The 25,413-nt window shown below is 36.9% G+C and overlaps 1 protein-coding gene across 1 annotated transcript in view; it reads left to right on the forward strand.

Annotated features, from left to right (window-relative positions):
- SVEP1 (sushi, von Willebrand factor type A, EGF and pentraxin domain containing 1) overlaps positions 1-25,413 on the forward strand; it is a 195,409-nt gene that overhangs the window by 13,097 nt on the left and 156,899 nt on the right. The window contains 1 exon segment of the mRNA XM_037797566.1: positions 24,222-24,477. Within this exon segment, the coding sequence (XP_037653494.1) occupies positions 24,222-24,477 (256 nt within the window).

A 25,413-nucleotide genomic window follows, 5' to 3' on the forward strand; every position in this document is an offset into this window, starting at 1 on the left:
GACCAGTCAGTACATACACCACTGCACTGATCCAAGTGAGAGAAGGCGATATCTTTGTCTAGGGTGTTGGCAGTGGACATGGAATAAAGCGGGCAGTCTTGACACAGATTTTAGGGGGAAAATGTACCCTTGGTAGGACTTGATAATAGATTGCATGTTGGCAATCTATTGTTGAAAATTTAGAAAACACAAGACACAGGAAAAAGCTAAAATTACAAATAATCCCATCATTTAAAGATATTCAGTGTTCCATTTGGGTATGTATTGAATACGATTATAACATACATAAACCTTTTTGTGTCTTGCTTTTTCTTCTTAACATAATATTATAATTCTATGGATGCATTATTTTAATAGCTCTCTGGTATTTCATCATATAACATACTGATAATTTAATTAGACAGTCTGTACTTGATGAATATATTTCTTGTTTTCATTTTTTCTTAGTTTCTGTTGAGAAACACTGAACGTAAGTCTTGTATATCTCTGATTATTTACTTAGGATATATTTCATGAGGGGAGTTTAATTCTTTAAAGACTATGAACATTTGTAAGATTTTTTATATATATATTGCCAAATTGTCCTGTAGAAATTGATATAAAAATTTATACTCTCACCAACAATGTGTAAGAGAATCCATTTCATTATAACCTTGCCAATTCTGGATATAATATCTTCTTTAATATTCAAAAATTTAATAGACTGAAATAGATATTGTTTTATTTTAATTTGTATTGAAGTATTTTGTATTTTGTTTATTGATTCTTTTTCTTTCTGCATACACACAAACAAATGCAAACAGATTTTTTAAATCTAACATCCTTTGCAAATTATTTCATTGGTGTATTTATCTCTTTTGAATGATATAGAGAACTCTCTACATATTAATGTAATCATATTAACTTTTTGTTTTTATCTCCTCTCCCAAACCTCACTGTCCAATTTTACTTCCCTATAGTAGGTTGAGTTATAGACCCAAACAAACACTTAATCTTAATCCGCATTACTATGGATATGAACCAATTGTGAATAGGACTTCTTGAAGATGATACTTTTTGGTTAAGGTGTGGCCCAAATGAATGATGATGGGGGTAATCTGGATTACTGGAGGCGTGATAAAAAGAATCTAGAAGTTACAGAAAGGAGAGGACATGGCCACATGATGGGAGACAGAAATATAATCTGAGGAACCCCAAGGACTGACGGGAGCCAGCACCAGAAATCAAGTCCTCAGGGAGAAAGTGAGCTTTGCTGACACCTTAATTTTGGTCTTCTCCTAGCCTCAAAATAGTGAGCCAATGAATTCCCGCTGTTGAAGCCAACTCATCATGTGGTGTTCATCATAGCATCCTGGCAAACTGAGACCCTCCCCCACAGCAGCCAACCACCTGGCCTCCTGTTCACAAAGAACCAGACAGTTAGTTTTGAAACCCCTGAACTTATCATTGCCTGTTGTCTTACTTTGCCAGGGTTGCTATGACAAATGCCACACTCTGGTTGGCTTAAGCAAAGGAAATTAATTGTCTGATGGTTTTGGAAACTAGAAATCCAAAATCAGGGTCCCCACAGGCCATGCTTTCTCCTAGAGTCTGTGGTGTTTTGCTGCTGGCTTGCCAAAATCTTTGGGGTTCTTTGGCTTGCATCTCTGCCTTTGTCATCTGGAGATCTGCCTCTCCTTGACTTTCTCTGACTGACTGCATCTGAATTTCTTCTGCCTTATCAGAGCTCCAGTCATGTGGATTAAGGCCCATCCTGACTCAAGTTGTCCTCATTTAGGATCTTCAAAGATCCTATTCACAAATGAGTTCACACCTTACCTAATAATAACATCTGCAAACATCCTATTTACAAATGGGTTCACACCCACAGGAATGAGGATAAGACTTGACCATGCCTTTATGGGATTCATGATTCAATCCCCAACACCCATCCAACACCTTCTGCATCTACCCTGACCCTGATCTTGTTCTTGCCATTCTCAGTGTCTCCTGTGCTCTAGATCCCAAACCTCTCCCTCTCCGTTTGCTCTTTTCCTTCAGTCTATGAATGTGTTAAAAGGTCTTCATGTCCAAAGAAAAATCAGAGGAATCCGGAGATTAAATCATAACCCTCTCCTGGGCTTTGCAGCTCCAGTCTGAGAATATAGGAGTTGACATCATTTTACTGAATGACAATCAATACCACATTATAGATATATGACATCTCTATGTACCAAATGCCAATATGTATACCCCAGGTGTTTAAATTTAATCACCAATCCTTCCTTAGTTGGCCTTAGTGGGCTCTTCAGTCTTGATTGTGAGATGTTCCATCCTTGTACTTTCCTGTTCTTGAGTATATATTACTTGTCAGAAACTCTGCAACCTGCTGGAAGTGACCAAGATGAACAACCATGGTCACTGATCCCAGGAATCTCACAATCTAAAGGGAGAAACAGAGCTAGATAGAAAAGGAGCACTGTGCCATTCTGATGTGGAGACTTCGGAGAATCCCACAGAAAGGAGGTAAAATTGGATCTAGATTCTGGAGACTAGGAGCTTGCCAGGTGGAGAAGAGGAGGTCACTTTTCCAAGCAGAGGCTGCAGAGAGGCGGGAATGTGTCTGCTGTCTTTGGGGAGTAGTGGGAGGGCATTTCTCTTTTCTAATCTTCAGTCTTCACTGTGTCCATTATAGGGGACACTTGGTGACCTGCGTGCTCTGTCTTCCCACTTGCAGAATTTGGCAGGGAATGCTTTGCCTCCTCTTCCTCAAGCAGTGTTTGCTTGTTTGCCAATTGCCCGGAAAAGCTCTCAGGCTTCTAATTCTTTGTAGAACTCTATAGTTGCTCTTTTTATTGGGGAACTTTGCCATGGCTCTCACATCTTTCTAATCTTACTGGACGTCTTGGTGCACTGACCAGCAGACACTCAAACCACTTTGCTTTCATCTGGATAGACTCATCCTTTTGGTGTGACCTCAAACTGCTCTCTCCAACTATAGCTGACCTCAAACTGAATATTTCCCTCTCAGTGTCTGCCTTCGGTGCAGCAAGCAAGAAAACCTCTTTTTTTTCTGCTAGTTTTGTGTTTCATGAGCAGAAGTAGTTTCCAAGCAGCTTAATACAATATGAGCCAGACTCTTTACTTAGCACCAGACACACATATGTTCATACTTGCACGTGTACACACACATAGACTCATGAATTAAACAAGGTTGCTATAATATGCTGTCAGGAAGTGTAGCCCTCTGGGGAACAACCTATTTCCTTATTTCCTTTCACTGTTTTCCCTTTCTAGATTTCCTCCTTCCCCTGGAGCTTCAAGGCATAGGACCTAAATCAGAATTTAGTAGGTAAAGGTGGCTAAAGTTCCCACAGAACGGTTCTTTTCAGGAATTTTGCAGAGTCATCTGTATTCACTTATTTGAAGCTTTCCCAGAGTGTGAAGAAACACTGTAGGGAAATATCTAATTAGATAAGAAAATTAGAGGGAATGTGGAACATACCTCTTTTGTAGCTCTTGTACAGATAACATCTGTCTTCCCTCTGCTTGCTGAGGACAGGGATCACATCTTATATTTCTTTGTATCTCCTCTAGGGCCTAGGAAATGGAATTCATTATAGCCTTAAAGTTCTTAAAAAGACACTTTTTTTAGTATATTTAATATTTAGTATATCCAGAGTAGAATTGTGTTTGTCTGATTTCTTTTCTGTCACAAATAAGTAGGAGGAAGATAGTTATAACTGCTTCTCGAAGTCATATTCAGTGGATACTTGCTGTTTAAATGATGAGATTATAAAAATTTTAGCAAGTTCACCCTCCAGAGTGCTTTCCCATTGGAGCAATACAAAGTGTTGAGCAATATCTCAGAAAGGTGTGAATCCCTACCTTTCTTTCCCTAAATCTCGTCCAGGAAGCATGCCCCACAGCGCCTCTGGAGAAACCCCATCCAGTGAGCTCAGGCCTTTCAGCTACCTCTCCTGAGAAGGTTTTGAGTTCCATTCCCCTCTCCATGTCACTGTTGGCACTCCCCTGCAGCCACTCCTGTAATGTCATCTTCTGCCCCAGGCCATTACCACCTCTTTGGCTCAGGTGGAGTTGGATGATAGTTAGGGAGTTTTTCCCTAATCCCTTGCACTATTATATTAGTTTCCTAGGGCTGCTGTAACAAAGTACCACCCAGTGGGTGGTTTAAAACAACAGAAATCTATTGTCTCATAGTTCCAGAAGCTAGAGGTCTGAAATCAAGATGTCAGCAGGGCCGTGCTTCCTCTGAAACCTGTAGGGGGGCGTCCTTCCTTCCCTTTTCCTGCTTTCTGGGGGCTCCCAGCACTCTCTGATACTCCTTGGCTTGTGGATGCATCACTCCAGTCTCTGCCTCCTTTGTCACATGGGGTTCTCCTCCATGTGTCTGTGTCCAAATTTCCCTCTTTTTATAATGACTGTAGTCATATTAGATCAGCACTCTCCCTAATCCAATATGACCTCACCTTAACCAATTACATCTGCTTACAAATAAGGTCACACTCACAGGTTTTGAAAGGACATGAATTTTGGGGGACATGATTCAACCCAGTATACCTGTATCATCAGCTTCCATGAGCATGATTACTGGCTTTCTTTCACCGCTCTGAATCAAGTGTTGATTATTTTGTACTTGGTTTATCTACTTGACAGGCATATTCTAGCAAGAGGTTAAAAATTCCTTTTACTAATAATGATAAATGATATGAAGTGATTACTACCAGTCAGGCAAAACTCTAGTCACATTCCATGAATGAATTCATGTAATCCCCACAACAGCAAACCTCCTCAGTTAGTTACTGTTATTATCCCTAAAGTACCGAAGCACTGAAAAAGTAAGTTACTTGACCAAGGTCAGACTGCTCGTAAGTCAAGGAACTAGGACCCAAATCCAAGAGGTTGGGGCCACCGTCTAAATTTTTAACCACCATGCAATACTGCCTCCATGCTATATTGTCAGAAGATCTAGTACAGATAAGACGCACTGATAAGTACTCACAATGACGTTTATTGCAAACACACAAGGCAGAAAGGGAAGCCACGAGAGGGACTTGGTATGTGACTGACCAAGCCAAAGGCAGACTGACTAAGAGGAGTGAAGCCTTGGAGATGACCATCTGAATGGACACTCTTTAAAGGGCCTAATAGTCCCAAGTGATCACCCTTACCTCACCCTATTCAGTCCAGAGAATTGCCTCTCAGTTGCCATTTTTATACAATATCGTGACATCAGCAAGCGTCTCCCACCTCTGTGGACCTCAGCAGCTCTCTCCACCAGTTGCTGCAGAGACCAAGCCATGGGGGCAGCGGGAGACCGTCTCTTCTAGTTGTAGCATGACTGCCTCTGTCCTCTTCTATTACCCTGTTTCCTGAATTCGTAGGTTCCTCTAATCCAAGGTCAGCACTCAACCTCACACTCTTTATTAAAATAATAATGTGACTCAAGTGAAATCAAGTTTTCTAGTCCTAAGTATCCCTAGTCCCTCTATCAATCCATCATACAGCCTAAATGTAAGTTTATAAATTGACATGTGAAAGTTCATTGTCAACCTTGGTCTTCCAACTGAAACTCCTTTATGCTAATTTAGGACACTCAAAACTCCCCTACATTATGATATTTCTGCTTTTCCGTATTCCACCCCATTTAAAAAAAAGGATATTGAACGATCTCGCTTTTGTCTATTTATGTAGTTTCTTCAGGTAAAAAAAAAAAAACACCCTGCTTTAGCAATCAGCTCCAGAACATCAACCTTGGAGAAATCTTTCTTCAAATAGCTTAGATAATGGCCTGGATTCAATTGTATATTCAAAGCATATTTACTGAATACTGCCACTGTTCTTAAGGCAAGCATTTTATTTAATTATGAGGATTGTTTAATCAATAAGAGACAATATTTTACTCAGAGCAAGTTGTCAACACCTTTGAATGATGATGCATGTAAATATTAGAGTCATCGAGTGATAATTTAAGTAAATATGTATAATAAATCTTCCAATCTATACGTAAAACTCAACCCCAAATCGACCTTTATATTTAATTTCACTTTTTGTGAAATACAGAACAGATTCTTTTGTTCCATCATAGTTAATTTCTGTGGTTTTTCATACAAACTATAATACAAAACAAAGCAAAAATAAATAAATAAATGAATAAATAAATAGATCTTTCAAATGGCATTTATTTGAAGTGCTTATAAACTTCAAAAATTAAATGGTTTTTTGATAAATTTAAGATATCTATAACAAATAATACACAGTAAGTTCATGAGCTTGAAATCTCCTCCCAACTCCATCCTTTGCATCCCTCATGTGTTAATAGATTTGATTTTAAATATATTGTTTTTGTTTTTTTTTAAGTACTCCACAGTTGGGTTGTTGGTGAATACCAATGTTCACGGTGTAATTGTTAGATTCTCTGTGTCTTTTGTGTATTCTAAATGCTTGATAACTTTCCTTTCATAGTTACTGTTAAAATAATACCTGGTAAGAAACATCATTTCTTTCCTGGCAGCTTTGAATCATAGATAACATTTTTTACTTTCTCAGCAATGTTGTTTTTTTTTTCACACTTGACTTCTCCCAGTTTGTACACCATGTTTCCTGGCATGTGGTGCTCCTTCGAGAAGACAATTTTACCTGATAAATTTCCAAAATAATTTTTCTACTGGATATGTCTGCTCACAACATTAAATTCTTTCTTCTCTTTGTAGCTTGTGTCTTCTGTGGTCCATGTCAATCCATAGCCATTAACACTGAGAACCAAACCCACCCTCCTCTCCATTCCCTTCCGGGGCATGGCTTTAGCCCCTGTCCTTTTCTGACACAGGTGTTTGGATTGAGGGTGGCAATCTAGAGGGTGAGATGGATTGTGTGTATTCTTTCTCCTAGGAATTTGATTTAGGGCACAAAGAACTTGGAAAGAGAATAGTTTTTTCATCATATGTAGGGAATGTAAAGGTAAGATCTTGCACAGAGAAGCGGAGAAAGCTTGTCTGTGTAAAGAGGGGTGAACGACGAGCAGAGAGAGGCTGAAACAAGACACTGCATAGCCCAGAGGGAAACAGATGCAGTGCTGGAGGGAGTAACCACTGTGGTCCTTACTGTTTTGCTTTTTCCTGGTTCCAATCCCTGGAGGTCCTGCTCATCTCCCTGCTTTTGGGTTCTAGCTAAGCCCTTATATGCTTCCAATAAATCTCCCACTTTGCTTAAGCTAATTAGGGGATATCCGATCTTTATAGGCAGCCAAGTGTGGTTAAGACCTCCATCTTAAATTTTTTTATCTTAAAGCTGTGTAAATACTCTTAATTCATGAGAAACTGTTAAAAGTCTCTACTAATTTCTATTTGCAAGTATTTCTCTAAAAATAATTTTTGCTCCTTTTCCTCTTTAAGAAAATCATATGCCCATTATAGTTTTAGATAAAACATGAAAATATAAATAACTATTACAAATTTTCTCATGCTCTTTTTATGTATACGCAGGAGTGTATACATAGTTGTATGTATATATGTAATAAAAGCACAGTCTTTATTTTAATTTTTAAAGTAGCATAATGAAAATTTTCCCTAAAATTAACTTAATCATGTAGATATCCCACAATTGAATTTTTGATTATCCTATTGCTGGTCATTTGGACAGCTGTACAATTTTGCAATTAAAATAGTTCTTGTCATAAATCTTTCTCCACACCTCTTAATATTTCCTTTAAATTTTATTCTCTTTACTCTGAAATATGAATTTTTAAAATTAATAGATTTTTTGAGTAGTTTTTAGGTTTACAGAAAAATTGAGCAGAAAGTACAGAGAGTTCCCAAATACCCCCCTTTCTTTCCCACAGTTTCCCCTATGCATCTTGCGTTAGTTTGGTACATTTATTACAATTGATGAACCAATATTGATACATTATTATTAACTAAAGTCCATAGTTCACATGAGCATTCACTCTTTGTGCTGTACGGGTCTGTGGGTTTTGGCATATGCATAATGTCATGTGTCTACCATGACAATATCATACAGAATCCCCTCTGCTCTGCCTGTTCATCCCTTCTTCCCTCTCCCCCAAACTCCTGGTAACCACTGGTCATTTTTACTGTCTCTATAACTTTGCCTTTTCAAGAATGTTATGTAGTTGGAATCACACAGTAAGGAGCTTTGTCAGACTGGTGTCCTTCACTAAGAAATATGCATTTGAGGTTCCTCGATGTCTTTTCATGACTGAAAACTCATTTCTTTTTTGTTTATACATTGATCTATTGAGGTCATATTGGTTGCTTCCAAGTTGTAGCAATTATAAATAAAGCTGCTTTATGTTCATGTTTTTGTGTGAACTTAAGTTTTCAACTCATTTGGGAAAATACCAAGGAGCATGATTGCTAGGTTTTATGGTAAGGCTGTGTTTAGCCTGTAAGAAACTTGCCAGACTGTCTTCCAAACTGGCTGTGTTTTTTGTTTTTTTAATTTTTTTAAAACAAAATTAAAAAACATTTTCCAGACAAAATTAAACAAAAGGAATAGGAAAAACAAATATCCTGAAATAATGTCATTGCTTCCAATATGCTCATACCATACCACAAGAAAATTAACAAACCATAGTCATTCCTGAGCATTCCTATATTATTAAGATTGCCCTCAAAATCTTCTGTTCTTATTAGATTATCATTCCCCCTTCCCTAACTGCTGTCTATCTCTAGGTCCCCTATATTCTACAGTAAGTGTTCACGTTAGTGGTAACATACAATGTCTCCCCTTTTGTATCTGGCTTATTTCACTCAACATCATGTTCTCAAGGTTCATCCATGATGTCATAAGCTTCACAACCTCATTCCTCACTGCACACATACGTATTCCATCATATGTATGTACCACATTTTTTTTATCCACTCATCTGATGTAGAACATTTAGGTAGTTTCCATCTCTTGGCAACTGTGAACAATGCTGCTATGAATATCAGTGTGCAAATATCTGTTCATGTCACTGCTTTCCGGTCCTCTGGGTAAATACTGAGAAGTGAAATTTCTGAATAATAGGGTAACTCAATATGTAGTTTTCTAGGGAACTGCCAAACTGTCTCCCAGAGTTGCTGAGCTATTATACAGTCCCACCAGCAATGAATAAGAGTTCCAATTTCTCTACATCCTCTCCAGTATTTGTAGTTTCCTGTTTGTTTAATGACAGCCATTATTATTGGTTTGAAATGATACCTCATTGTGGTCTTGATTTGTGTCTCCCTAATAGTGAAGATGAACCTTTTTTCATGTGTTTTTTAGCCATTTGTATTTCCTCTTCAGAGAAATGTCTTTTCTTATCTTTTGCCCATATTGTAATTGGGCTATTTGTACTATTGTCATTGAGTTGTAAGATTTCTTTGTATATATGATATCAGTCTCCTGTCAGCTGGATGGTTTCCAAATATTTTCTTCAGTTAAGTTGGCTGTCTCTTTACCTTTTTGTCAAATTCTTTGAGGTACAGAAGCTTTTAATTTGGAGCAGTTCCCGTTTATCTATTTTTTCTTTCATTGCTTGTGTTTTAGGTGTAAGGTCTAAGAAGTGACCTCCTAATATTATGTCTTGAACTGGCTGTTCCTTTTCGCATTTCCACCTGTTGTTCCACATCCTCACCAGCATTTGGTGTTGTAAATGTTTTGGATTTTAACCATTCTAATGAGTATGTAGTAGTATTTTATTGTTGCTTTAGTGTGCAATTTCTTAATAACATACGATGTTGTACATCTTTTCATATGCTTATTTGCCATCTATATATCTTCTTTGGTGAGGTGTCTGTTCAGACTTTTGCCCATTTTGTGATTCAGTTGGTTTCTTATTGTTTGTTTTAAGATTTCTTCATATATTTTGGATACAACTCTTTTATAGGATAGGAGTTCTGCAAATATTTTCTCCCAGTCTATGACTCTTCATTTCATTCTGTTAACAGTGTCTTTCCCAAAACAGAAGTTTTATATTTTAATGAAGTCTGACTTATCAACTTTTTCTTTAATTGATCAGCTTTTGGTGTTTTATCTAAAAAGTCATTGCCAAACGCAAGATCACTTAGATTTTCTCTTATGTTGTCTTCTGGAAGTTTTATAGTTTTGCATTTTGCATTTAGGTGTATGATCCATTTTGAGTTAATTTTGTGGAAGGTGTAATGTCAGTGTCTAGATTCAATTGTTCTTTTCAGGCAGATGTCTAGTTGGGCCAGCACCATTTATTGAAAAGTATAGTCAGTTGACTATATTTGTGTGGGTGTATTTCCAGGCTCTCTGTTCTATCCCATTGATCTATTTGTCTCTTCTTTCACCAATACCACACTGTATTGATTACCATAACTCTATAATAAGTCTTGAAGTTGTGTAGTGTCAGACCTCTGATTTTGTTCTGCTTCAATATTGTGTTAGTAATCTGAATATTTTGGTTTTCCATTTAAACTTTATAATCAGTTTGTAAAAATATGAATAATTTTGGTTATACATTTCTGTTTATTGTGTTATTACATAGGCTTCCCACATGGTAGTGGTGAGGCATTCTTGTTGTATTCCTAAATTTAATGAGAAGGACTCAAATATGATTTTGTCCATTGGTTTTATGGTATCTTTCTTTGCTATATCAAGTCAGTACCTCTCTATTCTTTGCCTAATTCATTTTTAAGATCATTAAGTAATGCCCAAATAGCAAATGATATTTGGTCAGTTGAGAATATTTTATTTAAATTTTCCTTTTATCTCTTGATACGAGACACATGAATAAATTCCCTAATGTCTTTGACTTTCATGTCTAAATGATACTTGGTCATAGTTTATAGGCTTTTAGCCTATAGACTTAAATTATTTTATAAAGTTATTAATAACAATATAATAATAGAAAGCTGAATTTGATTTTATCACCTTGTGGTAAAATAGAAATTTGTGGTATGTCATTTAGGTCTCTTTTTTTATCATTTGGATTCTGATGACTTTACTTTCGCTATCCAGATTTTCTTTTTCCCCTGTGTGTTTACAGAAAGAATGATGGAATTTGGCATTATTGAAAATTTGTTTGGTCTTTTGCATGTCAGTTCTGTTGTTTTTTACAGTCTGGATTAAGTCTGCTACTCATCAACTCCTGTATGCACCATTTCCCAGCTTGATGTACTGTCCCTATGGGTTCATTTCAAAATTATTTGTGTCTGTGTTTAATAACTAAAGCATGTATGTGGGAGGAAAAACTCTGTGACCATAAATCTGAGATTAAGTTCTTCTCTGGTTCTTCCATTTCGCTAGACTGCAATAAATAGCCTGAACATTACTCAAGCCAACATATTTTTCTTTCTAGAATTTCAGTCTGTGATGCTGCAGTAAATACTTAAAATAAGTGAGAGACATGCTAAATATGATTGATTTGGAATTACAATATAAATATAAATGTTCAGTTACTGCAGAATATACTTTTGAATTTTACTTTTGCCATTTTTTGTTTTAGTTAATGTTCTGTTGTGTCATCAAGTAGTACAATTAGAAATCCTTAGCACTGTGCCAGGTATGTAGTAGGGGTTCAATATGGAATTGGCAAAATAAGTTTAAATGAAAAATTTATGAGAGTTTAAATTTTATGTTTGCAGAACAGAATTTACTGTAGTAACAATTTTTGGCCTAGAATTTATTATTGTAGTCTGCATTTTGGACACATAGCTAGTGAAAGTTAAGGCATTTGTTTACTCCTTCAACTTATTTCATAGCTATTTGTTGATCATCTATAGAGTGAGAATGCAAGACTCGAACCCTGCCAGTATCTTACACTGTAATTTGAGTCATAGCCAGGCATATTAAATAGTGACTATAATTATTATGGGGTTAATGTAATGATTGTTAGTGGAGACACTATGTGGATTCATTATTTTCTGCATAGCAGATTAATTTGCCAAAGGTTCAAAAAGGAAATAAACTTTCTCTTGGATTTTGAAGAACTAGTAAAAGGTAGAGGTAGGAATTCTGGGAAATGAAAAGGGGTTGTTAAGAATTTCCATGGAAAAAGAAATATTAGGAAAGCATGGTATGTTCCAAATCCTCCAAATAGGATACTGTATATAGAACATTGAGCAAGAGGTGAGTTGGAGAATTAGACAGAAGGCAGGGATCATGGAAAGGGATGAGGCTGGAACTATTATTTAGGACTAGATAGTGAAAGGACACATAGAGATGTTTCCATTTTATTTCATAGACAGAGGGAAAATTATTGGAGGTTTTAAAATATGATTGGGTCAGTATTTCAGAAAGACAACCCTCATGTCAGGACAGAAAGTGGATTTTTTTCAGGTTTGGAAGATGCAGTGGTTTATGGAACTATATTTGATATATCTTGTAAGCAGGAGGAGGGATTCCTTATTTGTGTATGGAGAGGATATGTTCAGTTTGAGAAAACAATGGAGCATTTAGGGAGAGGTGTCCACTGGACCACTGGAACTTCAAACTTGGAGTTTAAGAGTCTAATCCAATAATGTCATCCTATGTGGCTAACTACTTTTTTTAAATTCAGTTTTATTGAGATACATTACATACCATACAGTCATCCATGGTGTACAATCAAGTGTTCCCAGTACCATCATATAGTTGTGCATTCATCACCCCAATCAATTTTTGAACATTTTCCTTATCCCTGAAAGAATAAAAATAAGAATAAAAAATAAAAGTAAAAAAGAACACTCACATCAATACCCCCCCCCCAATCTCACCCCGTTTTTCATTTAGCTTTTGTCCCCATTTTTCTACTCATCTATCCATACACTGGATGAAGGGAGTGTGATCCACAAGGTTTCTGCAATCACACTGTCACCCCTTGTAAGATACATTGTTATACAATTGTCTTCAAGAGTCAAGGCTACTGGGTTGGAGTTTGGTAGTTTCAGGTATTTGCTTCTAGCTATTCCAATACACTAAAACCTAAAAAGGGTTATCTATATAGTATGTAAGAAGGTCCACCAGAGTGACCTCTTGACTCCATTTGAAATCTCTCAGCCACTGAAACTTTATTTTGTTTCATTTCATATCCCCCTTTTGTTCAAGAAGATGTTCTCAATCCCACAATGTTGGGTCCAGATTCATCCCTGGGAGTCATATTCTGTGTTGTCAGGGAGATTTACACCCCTGGGAGTCAGATCCCATGTCGGGGGGAGGGCAGCGAGTTCACCTGCCGAGTTGGCTTAGCTAGAGAGAGAGGGTCACATCTGAGCAACAAAGAAGTACTCAGGGGGAGACTCTTAGGTGCAATTATAAGCAGGTTTAGCCTCTCCTTCACCATAACGAGCTTCATAAAGGCAAGCCCCAAGATAGAGGGCTTGGCATACCAAACTGTCAGTCCTCAATGTTTGTGAGAACATCAGCGACAATCCAGGTGAGGAAGCCCAACACTTCGCATTTTCCCCCGGCTCCTTGGGGGGGTTCTGCTTATATATTTTTATTCTCTGCCCAAATTACTTTGGGATGTGTCGCTATTTCACACTAACCTCTACCAGATCTCACATCCTATTCAAAGTTCCATGTAATTATGGTGTTTGAAAAAACTGACTACAAAAATTGTTTAGAAAATATAGATCCTGCACCAAATAAACGTCTCTTCCCTTGGTCTCACATGGAAGTTGAAGTTTTAAAACACAGTCAATATTGTCCTTTACACTTTGGCCTAATTTGTCCTAGTCCTAACCAGATCTCCTTCATTCGTGTCTCTATTTGAGGTCTGGACTCTTTTTCAACTTTTTAAACAGTTGCATTATGTGCTAATACTGACATTCATATCTGCCGAGCTCTAGCTCTGAGTTTCAGGTGTCAAACAGATAGCCAAAGTTCCAGAGACTGATAAAGTTACACACAAAGGGATCAGCATCTCAGAATTTGGAGATTTGGCTACCTATGTTTGAAACTAAATATTTCTCTATAATATCATCAAAATGTTATTTCATTACTGTGCTATAATTTACTTAACCAGTACCCTATGGTTGGAATTTTATAGTTACTGATTTTTTATATTATAATTATTCTGGGATACACTTTTTTATTTTTAACATTTTTTAATCCTGGTTATTTCCTGAAGATATTCTTAGATGTAGAATTTAAGTTCAAATTCTGGGAAATTTTTAAAGCTTTTGATCATTTTGTACACCAGATATTACCAATCTGGTTATACTACCAACAGAAATACATGTTTCCCTACATAGTTTACAATGTTAGACATTTTTAAAAATCTTTGGCCATTTGAGAAGTGGAAAAAAATTATTTTTTAGCTTTCATTATTTTGGCTATTAGTGAAGTTGAACATTTTTCTCATTTTCTGACAAACAGGATTTTTTTTGGTCTTTGTTTCTTTCGGTCAAAATACTCATTTACATTTCTGGTTTTTGTTTTCTTTTTTTTTTTTTTCTTTCTTTCCCTTAGCAGTCTGCAAGAGTTCTCTGTATTTTAAAGACCTTAATACTTTGTTTGATAAGTGTGATGCATATATTTTTCTACTTTATTCTTTGCTTTCTAATTTGAATCTTTGATAAGGAGCAGAAGCATTAAGAAGTGCATGACATTACAGTTTTGTATCTTGTTGCCCTGGCTAGACTTTCAAAATGATTTTAAATAATAGTGAAAATACTGAAGATCACCCATTTGTTTTTACCTAATTGGGAAATCTGCTAGTTTTTCACAGTTGGGAATGATGTCCATTGTTGCTTTGAGACAGAGAATCGATCATATGAATGAGATATCTTTTTATTTCTAAATTTTTTTATTCATTAAAAAACAAGCAGAAAGGAGAGGCTAAACTTTTTTATAATTGTGCCTAAGAGTCTCCCTCTGAGTGCCTCTTTGTTTCTCAGATGTGGCCTTCTGTCTCTAACTAAGCCACCTTGGCGGGTGATCTTGCTGCCCTCCCCCCATGTGGGACCTGACCCCCAGGAGTGTAAATCTCCCTGGCAATGCAGGATATAACTCCCAGGGATGAATCTGGATCTGGCATCGTGAGATTGAGGACATCTTCTTGACCAAAAGGGGGATGTGAAATGAAACGAAATAAAGCTTCAGTGGCTGAGAGATTTCAAATGGAGTTGAGAGGTCACTCTGGTGGACATTCTTATGCACTATATAGATAACACTTTTTAGGTTTTAATGTATTGGAATAGCTAGAAGTAAATACCTGAAATGACCAGACTCGAACCCAGTAGCCTTGACTCTTGAAGATGATTGTATAACAATGTAGATTTCAAAGAGTGACAGTGTGATTGTGAAAACCTTGTGGATTGAACTCACTTTATTCAGTATCTGGATGGATGAGTAGAAAAATGGGGACAAAAAACTAAATGAAAAATAGGGTAGGGGGTGTTTTGGGTGTTCTTTTTTACTTTTATTTTTTATTATTTTTACTTTTTCTGGCGTAAGGAAAATGTTCAAAAAATAGATTGGGGTGATGAATGCACAACTATATGATGGTACTGTGAACAGTTGATTGTACACCATGGATGATTGTATGGTATGTGAACATATCTCAATAAAACTGAATTAAAAAAAAAACAAGCAGAGATTAAGTTTGTGGAATGCCTTTTTAGCATATTGTATTATTCTTCCTCTAAATTGGGACAATGGATATGTTGTATTAGAGAAAAAAGATTCACTAATTTCAATCTATAGTTTTGCATTATAGAAATAAGCTTTATTTTATAAAGGGAAAGATTCTTTGAATGTTATTTGAATTCAGTTTAATGGGATTTATTTGGAATTTTGCATCTGTGTTCATAAGTGAAAGTTGTCAGCAGCTTTCCGCAATGAAATTTTTACTCAACTTCAGCAACTTGAATCACTGACATTTTATCTTACTACTACCAGTGTAGTTTCCTAAGTCTACATTTTTTTACGCATTTTGAGTTTCTTTGCTTTATTTTCTTACCAAATCCCTCTCCTCCTGCACATCTCTGTTTTCATCTCACCCTCTTCTCTTTTTCTGACTTTTAGCTCTTGTTTTCTTAACGGCTATGACTTTCTAAATTCTAGTGATGCAAGCCCCATTCCATTGTGCTTATTTTCTTCTCATTTCAGTATTAAATTATGTGTTCTTCTAAATCTTCAAGTTGATTTTGCATTTCTTGGATTTACAGAATATGTTCATAAACCTGCTATAAACTTTTTATGTTTTTTCATACAATATCTACCTGGACCTGCACTGTCCAGTATTGTAGGCACTAGCCACATCTAGCTACTTAAATTACAATTAATTAAGTTAAATAGACTGCAGTTCCTCAGTTGCAACAGCCTCATTTCAAGAGCTCAGTAGCAACCTGTGGCTACTGTATTGAACAGCGCAGAGTACTTGCCCATCATTGCAGACAATTCTATTGGACAGTGTTGATCAAGACCCTGTGTTTTCAAACAGACATGGGATGTGGCTTATTTTTAACCCTCTTCACGGATCACTTGGCTAGGTAGCTGTTTATTTTAATAATAAGAATAGATAGCAAATTTGCAGTCACATGTTCTGCCATTCATTTTACTCAGTGTTTATTGTGTATTGCCCACACTAGGACTGGATATACCTGTTTATTCATGCATGAGTGAAAAAGGAGAAAGAAAACCACCTCTTTCTGGATCCTTTGAAAATTTTCTGCTAAATAAAATGGAGGCAGAATGCAAGGAATAAAGGATAAGCATTCACTATGAAAAAACAGACCAAAATCCTAGAAAGCATTTGTTATTTGCATTTAGACTCAGTAAACAAAACATTGGCCCAGTGAAATGGAGATGAGAAAATGAGGGGATAAACAGTAGATTGAAATGAAAACAAAGCTGACTGAGGAGCCGAAAGGAATAAAGCCTAGCACTATGTAAGATAAAGAAATACTGTAAGGAAAACAAAAGGCAATGTCGGGATTCATTCTTAATTAGAAGTAGAAGAGCCCAAAACCAAAACAGGGATATGGAAGAAAAGCTTGAGACATTCCCACTAAATTCAGAAGAAAATAGGATGAGATAAAAATGAGGAGGAAAAAATAGAATATATGAATTCCAGCAAAATAAAACTTCCTTGAACCGAAGAATACCAGCGTGCTCATGTTTAAGCTATTAACTAAATAACAGATAAAACTTGGTAACATTTTGGTATTTGAAATATGGGGAAAGTATTAGAAGTGATTTTGGTGCCTTGTCTTTGCTTAATGTTTCCTAACAAAGAAGGAAGACAATATATGTGGAAAACAAGTTGAAACACTGATGCAATTTACTGATTTTCTGTTCCTTGGAGGGCAGTAGCTCTGATATGGTCGGAGTGGGTATCATTTCACAGAACCAAATTCTTTGAAATATGACTTCTTAGCTTCTCAAATTAGCATTCTCAGTCAAGGCTAATCAGATTGGGTCATTGCAGTTGAGGATGTATGGCAGTTGGTAGTATATCTACAAGTAGTTTAATAGAGCCAAAGAGCAAATATTGCCCCTATGTCAGCTTCATTGTGACCTCTCTTTTTCATTCAAGACCATTTTTCAAAACAATCCCCTTGTGGCCTGACTTTGGTGGGGTGGGGGGAGTCTTGTGTAATGCTGATGGATCTCGGGTGTTAGAACAGTTACACAATCTTGCATTTTTATCATTCTAATGACTATCGCTGGACAAGGGGAGCTTACTTCCCTGCCAGATATTTATACAAGCTAATCAGAGGCTTGATACAATACAGATGGTGATAACCTTTTGCCATACGAAGTCCACATTCGTTTTTCTTTGGCAGCAAGACATTTGCCTCATTCAATATTCTGGACCAAAAAGTTCTATTTCTTAAATGTCTCAGAAAGGGTAGTGAATGATGTAAACTATTTCAGTAACACTAAAAAGAGAATCAAGTGCTGTGTCTTAACCACATTCCATAAACATTACCACGGATCTCTTTACTTCTAAGATCTATGGGATGCAAAATGTTTTTATTGAATCATGTCCTCATTCAAGTACAATGAAGCACAAAGATTTGGGGGGGGGGAGTGTTGCGGAATGCAATAAGTTATTTTCAGTAAATCATCCACCCCTGCTCTATCTTGAAACTCCATTCCAAGTCCAGATCTTGTGTAATTTTTTGCTTGGACTGCTTATTAGTCCTACTATTCTTATTGCTATTTTAAGCTTAATATATTGTCTTGCCAACAGATATAATAGTTCCTGTAAATACTCACAAGTTCTACACAAGGAGAAAAGAAAAATAGAATCAGAGTTTAAAGTATTTTGCGTACAAAGATCAGTGTGGAAAGCAGTTGGAACCAAATCCCAACCTGGATGCTAAGGAATGTTATTAGCTAAGGCTATTATCACCGCATAGCATTTGGTTCAGAAGGACAATAAAGGACAGAAAGAAAACTTTAACTTTTTTGTGCAAAATTACACAAAGTGCAGTGTGCACACACACAAACACACGTACTGCTCACTGAAGACTGACTCACTCAAGAAACTCTCTCCAGAGAATCCTAGAGTTTATCCACTCATTCTTTAATTCATGCACTGAATAGCCATTTATGAGCACATGTGCTGTAGCAGACCCTATCAAGAAATTTTAAGAAGACAGTTTACTTTCTCTCCTCTCCTCCTTTCCATCAAAATTCTCACCTTTTTAGTGCTTGCTTTGGGCTACATGACCTTATAGAAATCAGAGTAACCAAAATGACCAGAAGCACAGAGAAATGTCTGTAGAGGTTAGATTATGATTTCAGAGTGAAAAGACTCAGAAAGACTTCATCACATGGTGAAGAGCAAGGCTGGTGCTGACACAACTTGCCACATCTTGAAGTGCTAGAACTAGGAGTTATCCTTAGAATACTGAAACGTACGATTTAAGACAAATGAAAATAATATCTCCCTTGATGCCATCAATAATAAATGGACCTCTCCCCAGAGGTGGTACTGAATGATATATGTGTGTATACATATCTATACACACATGTATAGACATATATGTATATAATATTTGATCTATTTCAATCCATTCCAATTATTATTTTTATTGAGAGGACTTTTCTACTGGAGTGTTTATTAATTGAAAATTAAAATACACACACACATATTTGATACATTTCAGTCCATCCAAATTATTATTATCATTGATATTCAGACTGCCAGAAGGAGCCTTTCTGGGGTGTTTCTGTTTCTCTTTGACTTGCTCTGAGTAGTCTTTAACAGCTTCTTTGCTGTCTGTTATGATGGGATGTTCCAAGCTCCTGTTATACATTTCCTGCCCTCAACCTGACATTAACCATTTCTTCAAAGATTCTTTTTAGTGGGACATCATATTTGGAGACTACAGTGGGGCCCTAGGGGTTGGTCATTTCTACTGGGGCTTCTCCTTTTTTCTATGTCTTTTTTCCACCAATGTATCTTTGGGATAGATTCCTAGAAAGTGGATTGTTAAGTCAAATGGCTAGAGAGTAAAATTTAATTAATTGAAACTCTCAACCTCAACTGAAAAAGAAATATGCAATGTTAGTCCCAAACATTTTTAAAGAGAGGAAAAAGTTGGTTGACTTTCCTAGTCAAATATTAAAAAAAATACTGTAAAGCTCTATTAGCCAGAACAATGTAACTAAGTGTTGGCCAAGAATAGGCAAGTAGATCACTGAAACAGAATAGAAAGACTTCAGCTAGGAAAAGAACAGATCAATCAATAAATGATTTAGAGAACATCACTTATGCAGTTGAATAAAAATAAAGGTAAGATTAAAAAACCTACATGGATTTTTAAAAATGAATTAAAACATCAGTGGGAAATATGAGAGACTATTTTAATAGGCTTGGGGTGGGGAAACATTCTAAAGCAAGATACAGCAAAAGACAGGAAATCAAGGATAACACAAGATTTTTGGCCTGAGCAACTGAAAGAATTGCTGTGACCTTAGATGCAAATATTTATTGTGTCTGTACTATTTGCCAAGCACTATTCCAGACTCGAGATTATAGCAGTGAATCAATAGACAAACCTGCCTGCCATTATGGAGGTTGCATTTGGAAAGACAACCAGGCTTTCTGTTTGAGACTGTCTATTCTTGCCATTGAAGCAACTGGGCCTGCATCTCTGAACATTTTTGAGCTATAGTGTAAAAGGGATTTAGGTAAAGTGTCCTCCATCTCTCCCACCCCTGGCCTTCATCTCCAGCACTTGCCTCTGCCTTTATATAGGGTAGGGAAGGCAGGGTTTGAAAGGGGGATTTTCTGCTTACTATCCAAGACATCACATGGTTCTACAGGACAGAGAAACTGTATATGTAAAAGAAAATATTTCACTTTCTGCCAATTTAACATTCTTTTTAAAAAAGTAACTTCTTTATTTTCCAAACACTAACTTTTTTTTAGTCCACTCAACTTTCCTTCTTAATCTCCCTCCACTCCCACTCTCAACCTCTTCTTCTTTTTTTAATGCAATTTTATTGAGATATATTCATAGGCCATGTAATCCATCCAAAGTACATAAACAGTGGCTCACAGTATCATCATACAGTTGTGCGTTCTTCGCCACAATTTTAGAACATTTTCATTACTCCAAAATAAAGAAAAAGAAAAAAGAATACCCAAAACATCCCATACCCTTTATCATCCCCTATTATTTATATATATTTTTGTCTTTATTTTATTACTCATCTGCCCATACACTGGGTAAAGGGAGTGTCAGTCACAAGGTTTTCACAATCACATGGTCACACAATAAAAGCTATCTAGTTTTTAGGATCATCATCAAGAATCAAACCTACTGGGTTATACCAAACACTAAATTTAATTTCTATTTTGAAGCCCCTGATCCACCTGAAGACAGAAAACTCCACTGAGGTATTTCCATGCATATTCGAAATCAGAAGATTTTCAGGCACTTCACTTTTTAAAACTCAGTCGCATTCAGGATCCTCCCCGGGGCTGGATCTAAGCTTGGGGGCTTCCGCAAAGCTGCAGCGAGGGAGGGGTGCCCACCGCTCTGCTCCAGCATGTCCTCCGCTGCCAGGCTCTGAGATATCTCATCATTAACCTTGGTCACCGCAGGACTGCTCGTCATCTGTCATTGTGCTTCATGCAACTATTTCCTGGGGCTTCCAGGACTTCTTTGTATCAGGATCACCAGAGAGATGCATCCCCATCTGGCCTTTGGCTCACACGGCCCGTGGTGTCATTCACTGCCACACTCAATACTGCAAGACTCCTTCAGGCCACCGACTCTCTCTCTTAAGCCTCTTTAGGAACACAGAAGACTTGGGATCCTTCAGCTCTTCTCTCCCTTAGCACCCCACACAGCTTTACTCCCTTGTCCTGTGTAATTATAGCCAAGGTCACATTTGTGGGACTTTCCACCATCCCAGATTTCCAAATGGAAAGAGAACCCATGGATCCCTCTACCTAAAGGGTTGTCAATTGTCTCTTCTTCTGTGACTGATTTGGGGGTGGGGTGGAGGTAGGGATGGGATTGTTACAAAGTGCAGAACCTCACCACAACACCTAAATCTCCTGTTCTCCAACTCTCTCCCTCCTTCCTCTCCTCGGAGGTTCTTGACTCATCTGGAGTGGAAAAAAATCCCACACTTAAGTATTCTTCCCAAACCTTCGTGTCATTCATCAAGAGCACAGTTTTTCACACTTTCTAATTTAACCTGTATGGTCAGTTTATTTAAACAACATAATTACATGGAACCTAGAATAGGGCTTGTTATTATATACAGGTTAATACAATATCCCAATATGCCCCAGAGTATTTGGGTCAGAAAATAAAAAAAGTATTTGCAAAATCCCTTTGAGGGCCTGGAGGAAAATGTGGAAATATTAAACTTCCTCACTTGGGGAATTTCTGATATCCTTGCAAGCATTAGGGATTCCCAATTTAATAAGTCAAGCCCTTGATCTTGGCACTTGCCCTCATGAAACTTTTTCCTGCAAAGGAGAAGCTAAGCCTAAGAGTCACCCTCAGAGAATCCTTTTGTTGCTCAGATGTGGCTTCTCTCTCTAAGCCAACTCTGCAGGTAAACTCACTAACCACCCCCACCCCCAGGTGGGATATGACTCCCAGGGGTGTGAGTCTCCCTGGCAACATGGGACATGACTTCCAGGGATGAGCCTGGCCCCAGCATTGTGGGATTAAGAAAGCCTTGTTGACCGAAAGGGGGGAAAGAAATGAAACAAAATAAAGTTTCAGTGGCTAAAAGATGTCAAACAGAGTTGAGAGGCCATTCTGGAGGTTATTCTTATGCATTATAAAGATATCCCTTTTTAGTTTCTAGTGTATTAGAATAGCTAGAAGGAAATACCTGAATCTGTTGAAATGTAATCCAGTAGACTTGATTCTTGATGATAATTGTTTAACTATATAGCTTTTATCATGTGACCATGGGTTAGTGAAAACCTGGTGACTGACACTCCCTTTACTCAGTGTATGGGCAGATAAGTAATAAAATAAAGACAAAAAATACATAAATAATAGGGAGGATAAGGGATATGGGATGTTTGGGGTGTTCTTTTTGTTTTTATTTTTTTCTTTATTTTGGAGTAATGAAAGTGTTCTAAAATTGATGTGGCAGTGAATGCACAACTGTATGATGATACTGTGAGCCATTGTATACTTTGATAGATTATATGGCATGTGAATATATATCAATAAAATTGCATTAAAAAACAAACAAAAGATGTAATAAGTAATACAAGAAAAAGAATGCAGCTTTTTGAATTTTAAGAGCCAAGAATTTTGAGACTTGGTGTATTTGGGGAACACCTCTGTTAATGTCAGCTGTCACCTGACCACACCCATCTGCCTCTCTGCCTGTCTCCAGGATGGTCCCATCTGCGCTGTTTTTTTCCCTTTGATTGTTTCCCTTGTTTTCCAAGAAGGCATGAGCATAGAGTGTTTGAATACCTCTTCTTAAACTGCTGGCTTTCCAGATATTCTTCTGTGCCATTTTTAACTTAATTTTCTTTAAATTTGAATTTAGCAACTTTAGCTTTAGCTCACAGACACAAAAATTTAGGTAGAGAATTCTTGGATTATAATCAATATCCATTCATTATATACTAAAGGAGAATTCCTTCTATAGAAGTGAACAAATCTTATAATCAGAGAATCTGGATCTTATAATCGATTCTTGTCCCCTTGAGTGAATTGAGAAAAATTTATTGTTTTACCATAATATTTCTTTTTAACTTTAACAAAACATAGGATACAATTGTCACTCTTCCTGTCTGCCTTCTGAAAAACATGTATTGTCTCTTGAATTATTGCCTGATATGCATTTAATTCCTTCTACGGATTTGTCAGAAATTATACCCTGGCACTTCCTTACCTTTCCTACTGATTTCTAATGAAAAGTCACAACAGCAAATTGAATTACAATGCCAGATTCACCACTGGGTTTCTTGTGCCTTTACTGTTTAACTATATAAAACATCAGTGGTAATAAACAGAATGCCTTTTTTAAAGGTTTCATTTTTTCTTTTATCTGTGGAGAAGGGATAGTGCTCAACATTGTAAAAAATAATTTACTTGTCCTAAAATAATAAAGCCCAAGTGTTGGATTTAGTGAATCAGTATTTTCCCATAAACATGGGACACCACCAAAAACAGCTGATTTTGTGCTAACAGTGGGTGGTCCAAAAAAGATGAAGTATTGAATCAATTCTACGATTTTGGATGAGCAGTGGGAAAATAAATATGTAAGCTGGTTAGCCATCATTAACTCTGAAAAACACATACTTTGTTAAATTTTCTCCTAGCTAGGCTTTTGTGCATGATTATGGGGTGGGGTGTGTGTGTGTGTGTGTACCTGTAGATATATATTTTATTAGATACATATATGTATACACACATTTATATGTATATATTTATTTGGAAATAGATATATAGCACTCAGATTTGGTTCATATTTTGAGAGCCTGAGAATCAACAAAGAATAGTTTACCAATAAGTGATATTATTAATAAAAAAATTCGTTCTATTTACCTTTGTTACCCTTCATTAGCAAGCTCCATAGCATTAATAAAACATTTTAAATGCCTTTGAGTTTATTGTGATTCTGTTGAGCAACTTGAGGACTAAATGTGAGAAGACCATTGTGGGCTCTAATCTGTGTCTAGTTCTGTCTTATTCTCCCTCATCAGAGTTTCCATTCACTCCTGTGAAATGCTGATGGTCTTCACAAATATTAGCTGATAAAAGAGAAGAGGGGGAGCATATAAGAGGCCAACACAACAGAAATGCACACTAACTTTCCCTATTTCATTACAGCAAATTCTTCGTAATTCTAGAGAAAACTCCACCAAAGTTATATTTCTCATTACGGATGGATATTCCAATGGGGGAGATCCCAGGCCAATTGCAACCTCACTGAGAGATTTTGGAGTGGAGATCTTCACTTTCGGCATATGGCAAGGAAACATTAGAGAACTGAATGACATGGCTTCCAACCCAAAGGAGGAGCACTGCTACCTGCTCCACAGTTTTGAAGAATTTGAGGCTTTAGCTCGCCGGGCATTGCATGAAGGTAATGGAAAGCTAATGGCATAACAAGTCTGCCTTTAAATGTGGTTTATTTGTCTCTTAACTGCTTGAAATCCATGGTGAGTGAAACCAAACCCTCCCAAGGTCTTCTATGAGCATGATGCCCGTGTATCCTTTGTGTTTAATGAGATGTGCTAAACTTCATAAATAGAAATGACATTCTGACTTTGCCACAGGAGTGTTTGTTTTTAACAGCTGTGATATGTTTACACTAAATATCCATATGCTCCTACCTAGAACTATTAGGCTCTATGGAATGAACTGAGGTGTGTTTCAAGGCCACACAGGGAGTGGAAAGCCTTGACTTAGATCTCATTTACAGTTATTTGCACAGATTAAATAAACATTTAGAGATATGCATAGCAAATCTCACCAGAATGTTTCCAGAAATGAATGTGAAGATATAGGGACAATAGATATTTAATACATACTTCTCAAGTTGATAATTTGAAGATAAATATGTTTACATATAATCTCCAGAGCAAAGGTGACAAAAGGGAAGAAAAGTAGAAACTCAATTTATTAGAGTTCTTTGTAGATGATTCATAAGGGTGTTTAGTGTGTCATTTAAGTTAGATAAACTATGTGTCATGATATGAGCACGCATTTTCAGGACCCAGGAGAAGAAAGATTGGGAGAGTTAGCTTCAGAGGAAAGGCATGTGATAAATTAGCCTTGTTCCTTGCAGGTATCCGTGTGCAAGATCCAGTTTGATAGGTAAACCGTGGCAGCACGAGTTTCCAAGCAATTTGTGATGTTCATAATAAGCAGTTAAGCCCTACAGTCATTCCAAGAGAAGAATTAGAACAGGGTCTCAAAAAGTAGCTGTGGATACAACGAAAAGGTTTTAGCTCTCTGGGGGACGATGCTGGCAAACTTAGCTGAGGTTCGGATTTTAGTGAAGTGGGCAGGGATTTAG

The sequence above is a fragment of the Choloepus didactylus genome, chromosome 10 (assembly GCF_015220235.1).
Source record: "Choloepus didactylus isolate mChoDid1 chromosome 10, mChoDid1.pri, whole genome shotgun sequence".
Classification (NCBI taxonomy): Eukaryota; Metazoa; Chordata; class Mammalia; order Pilosa; family Megalonychidae; genus Choloepus; species Choloepus didactylus.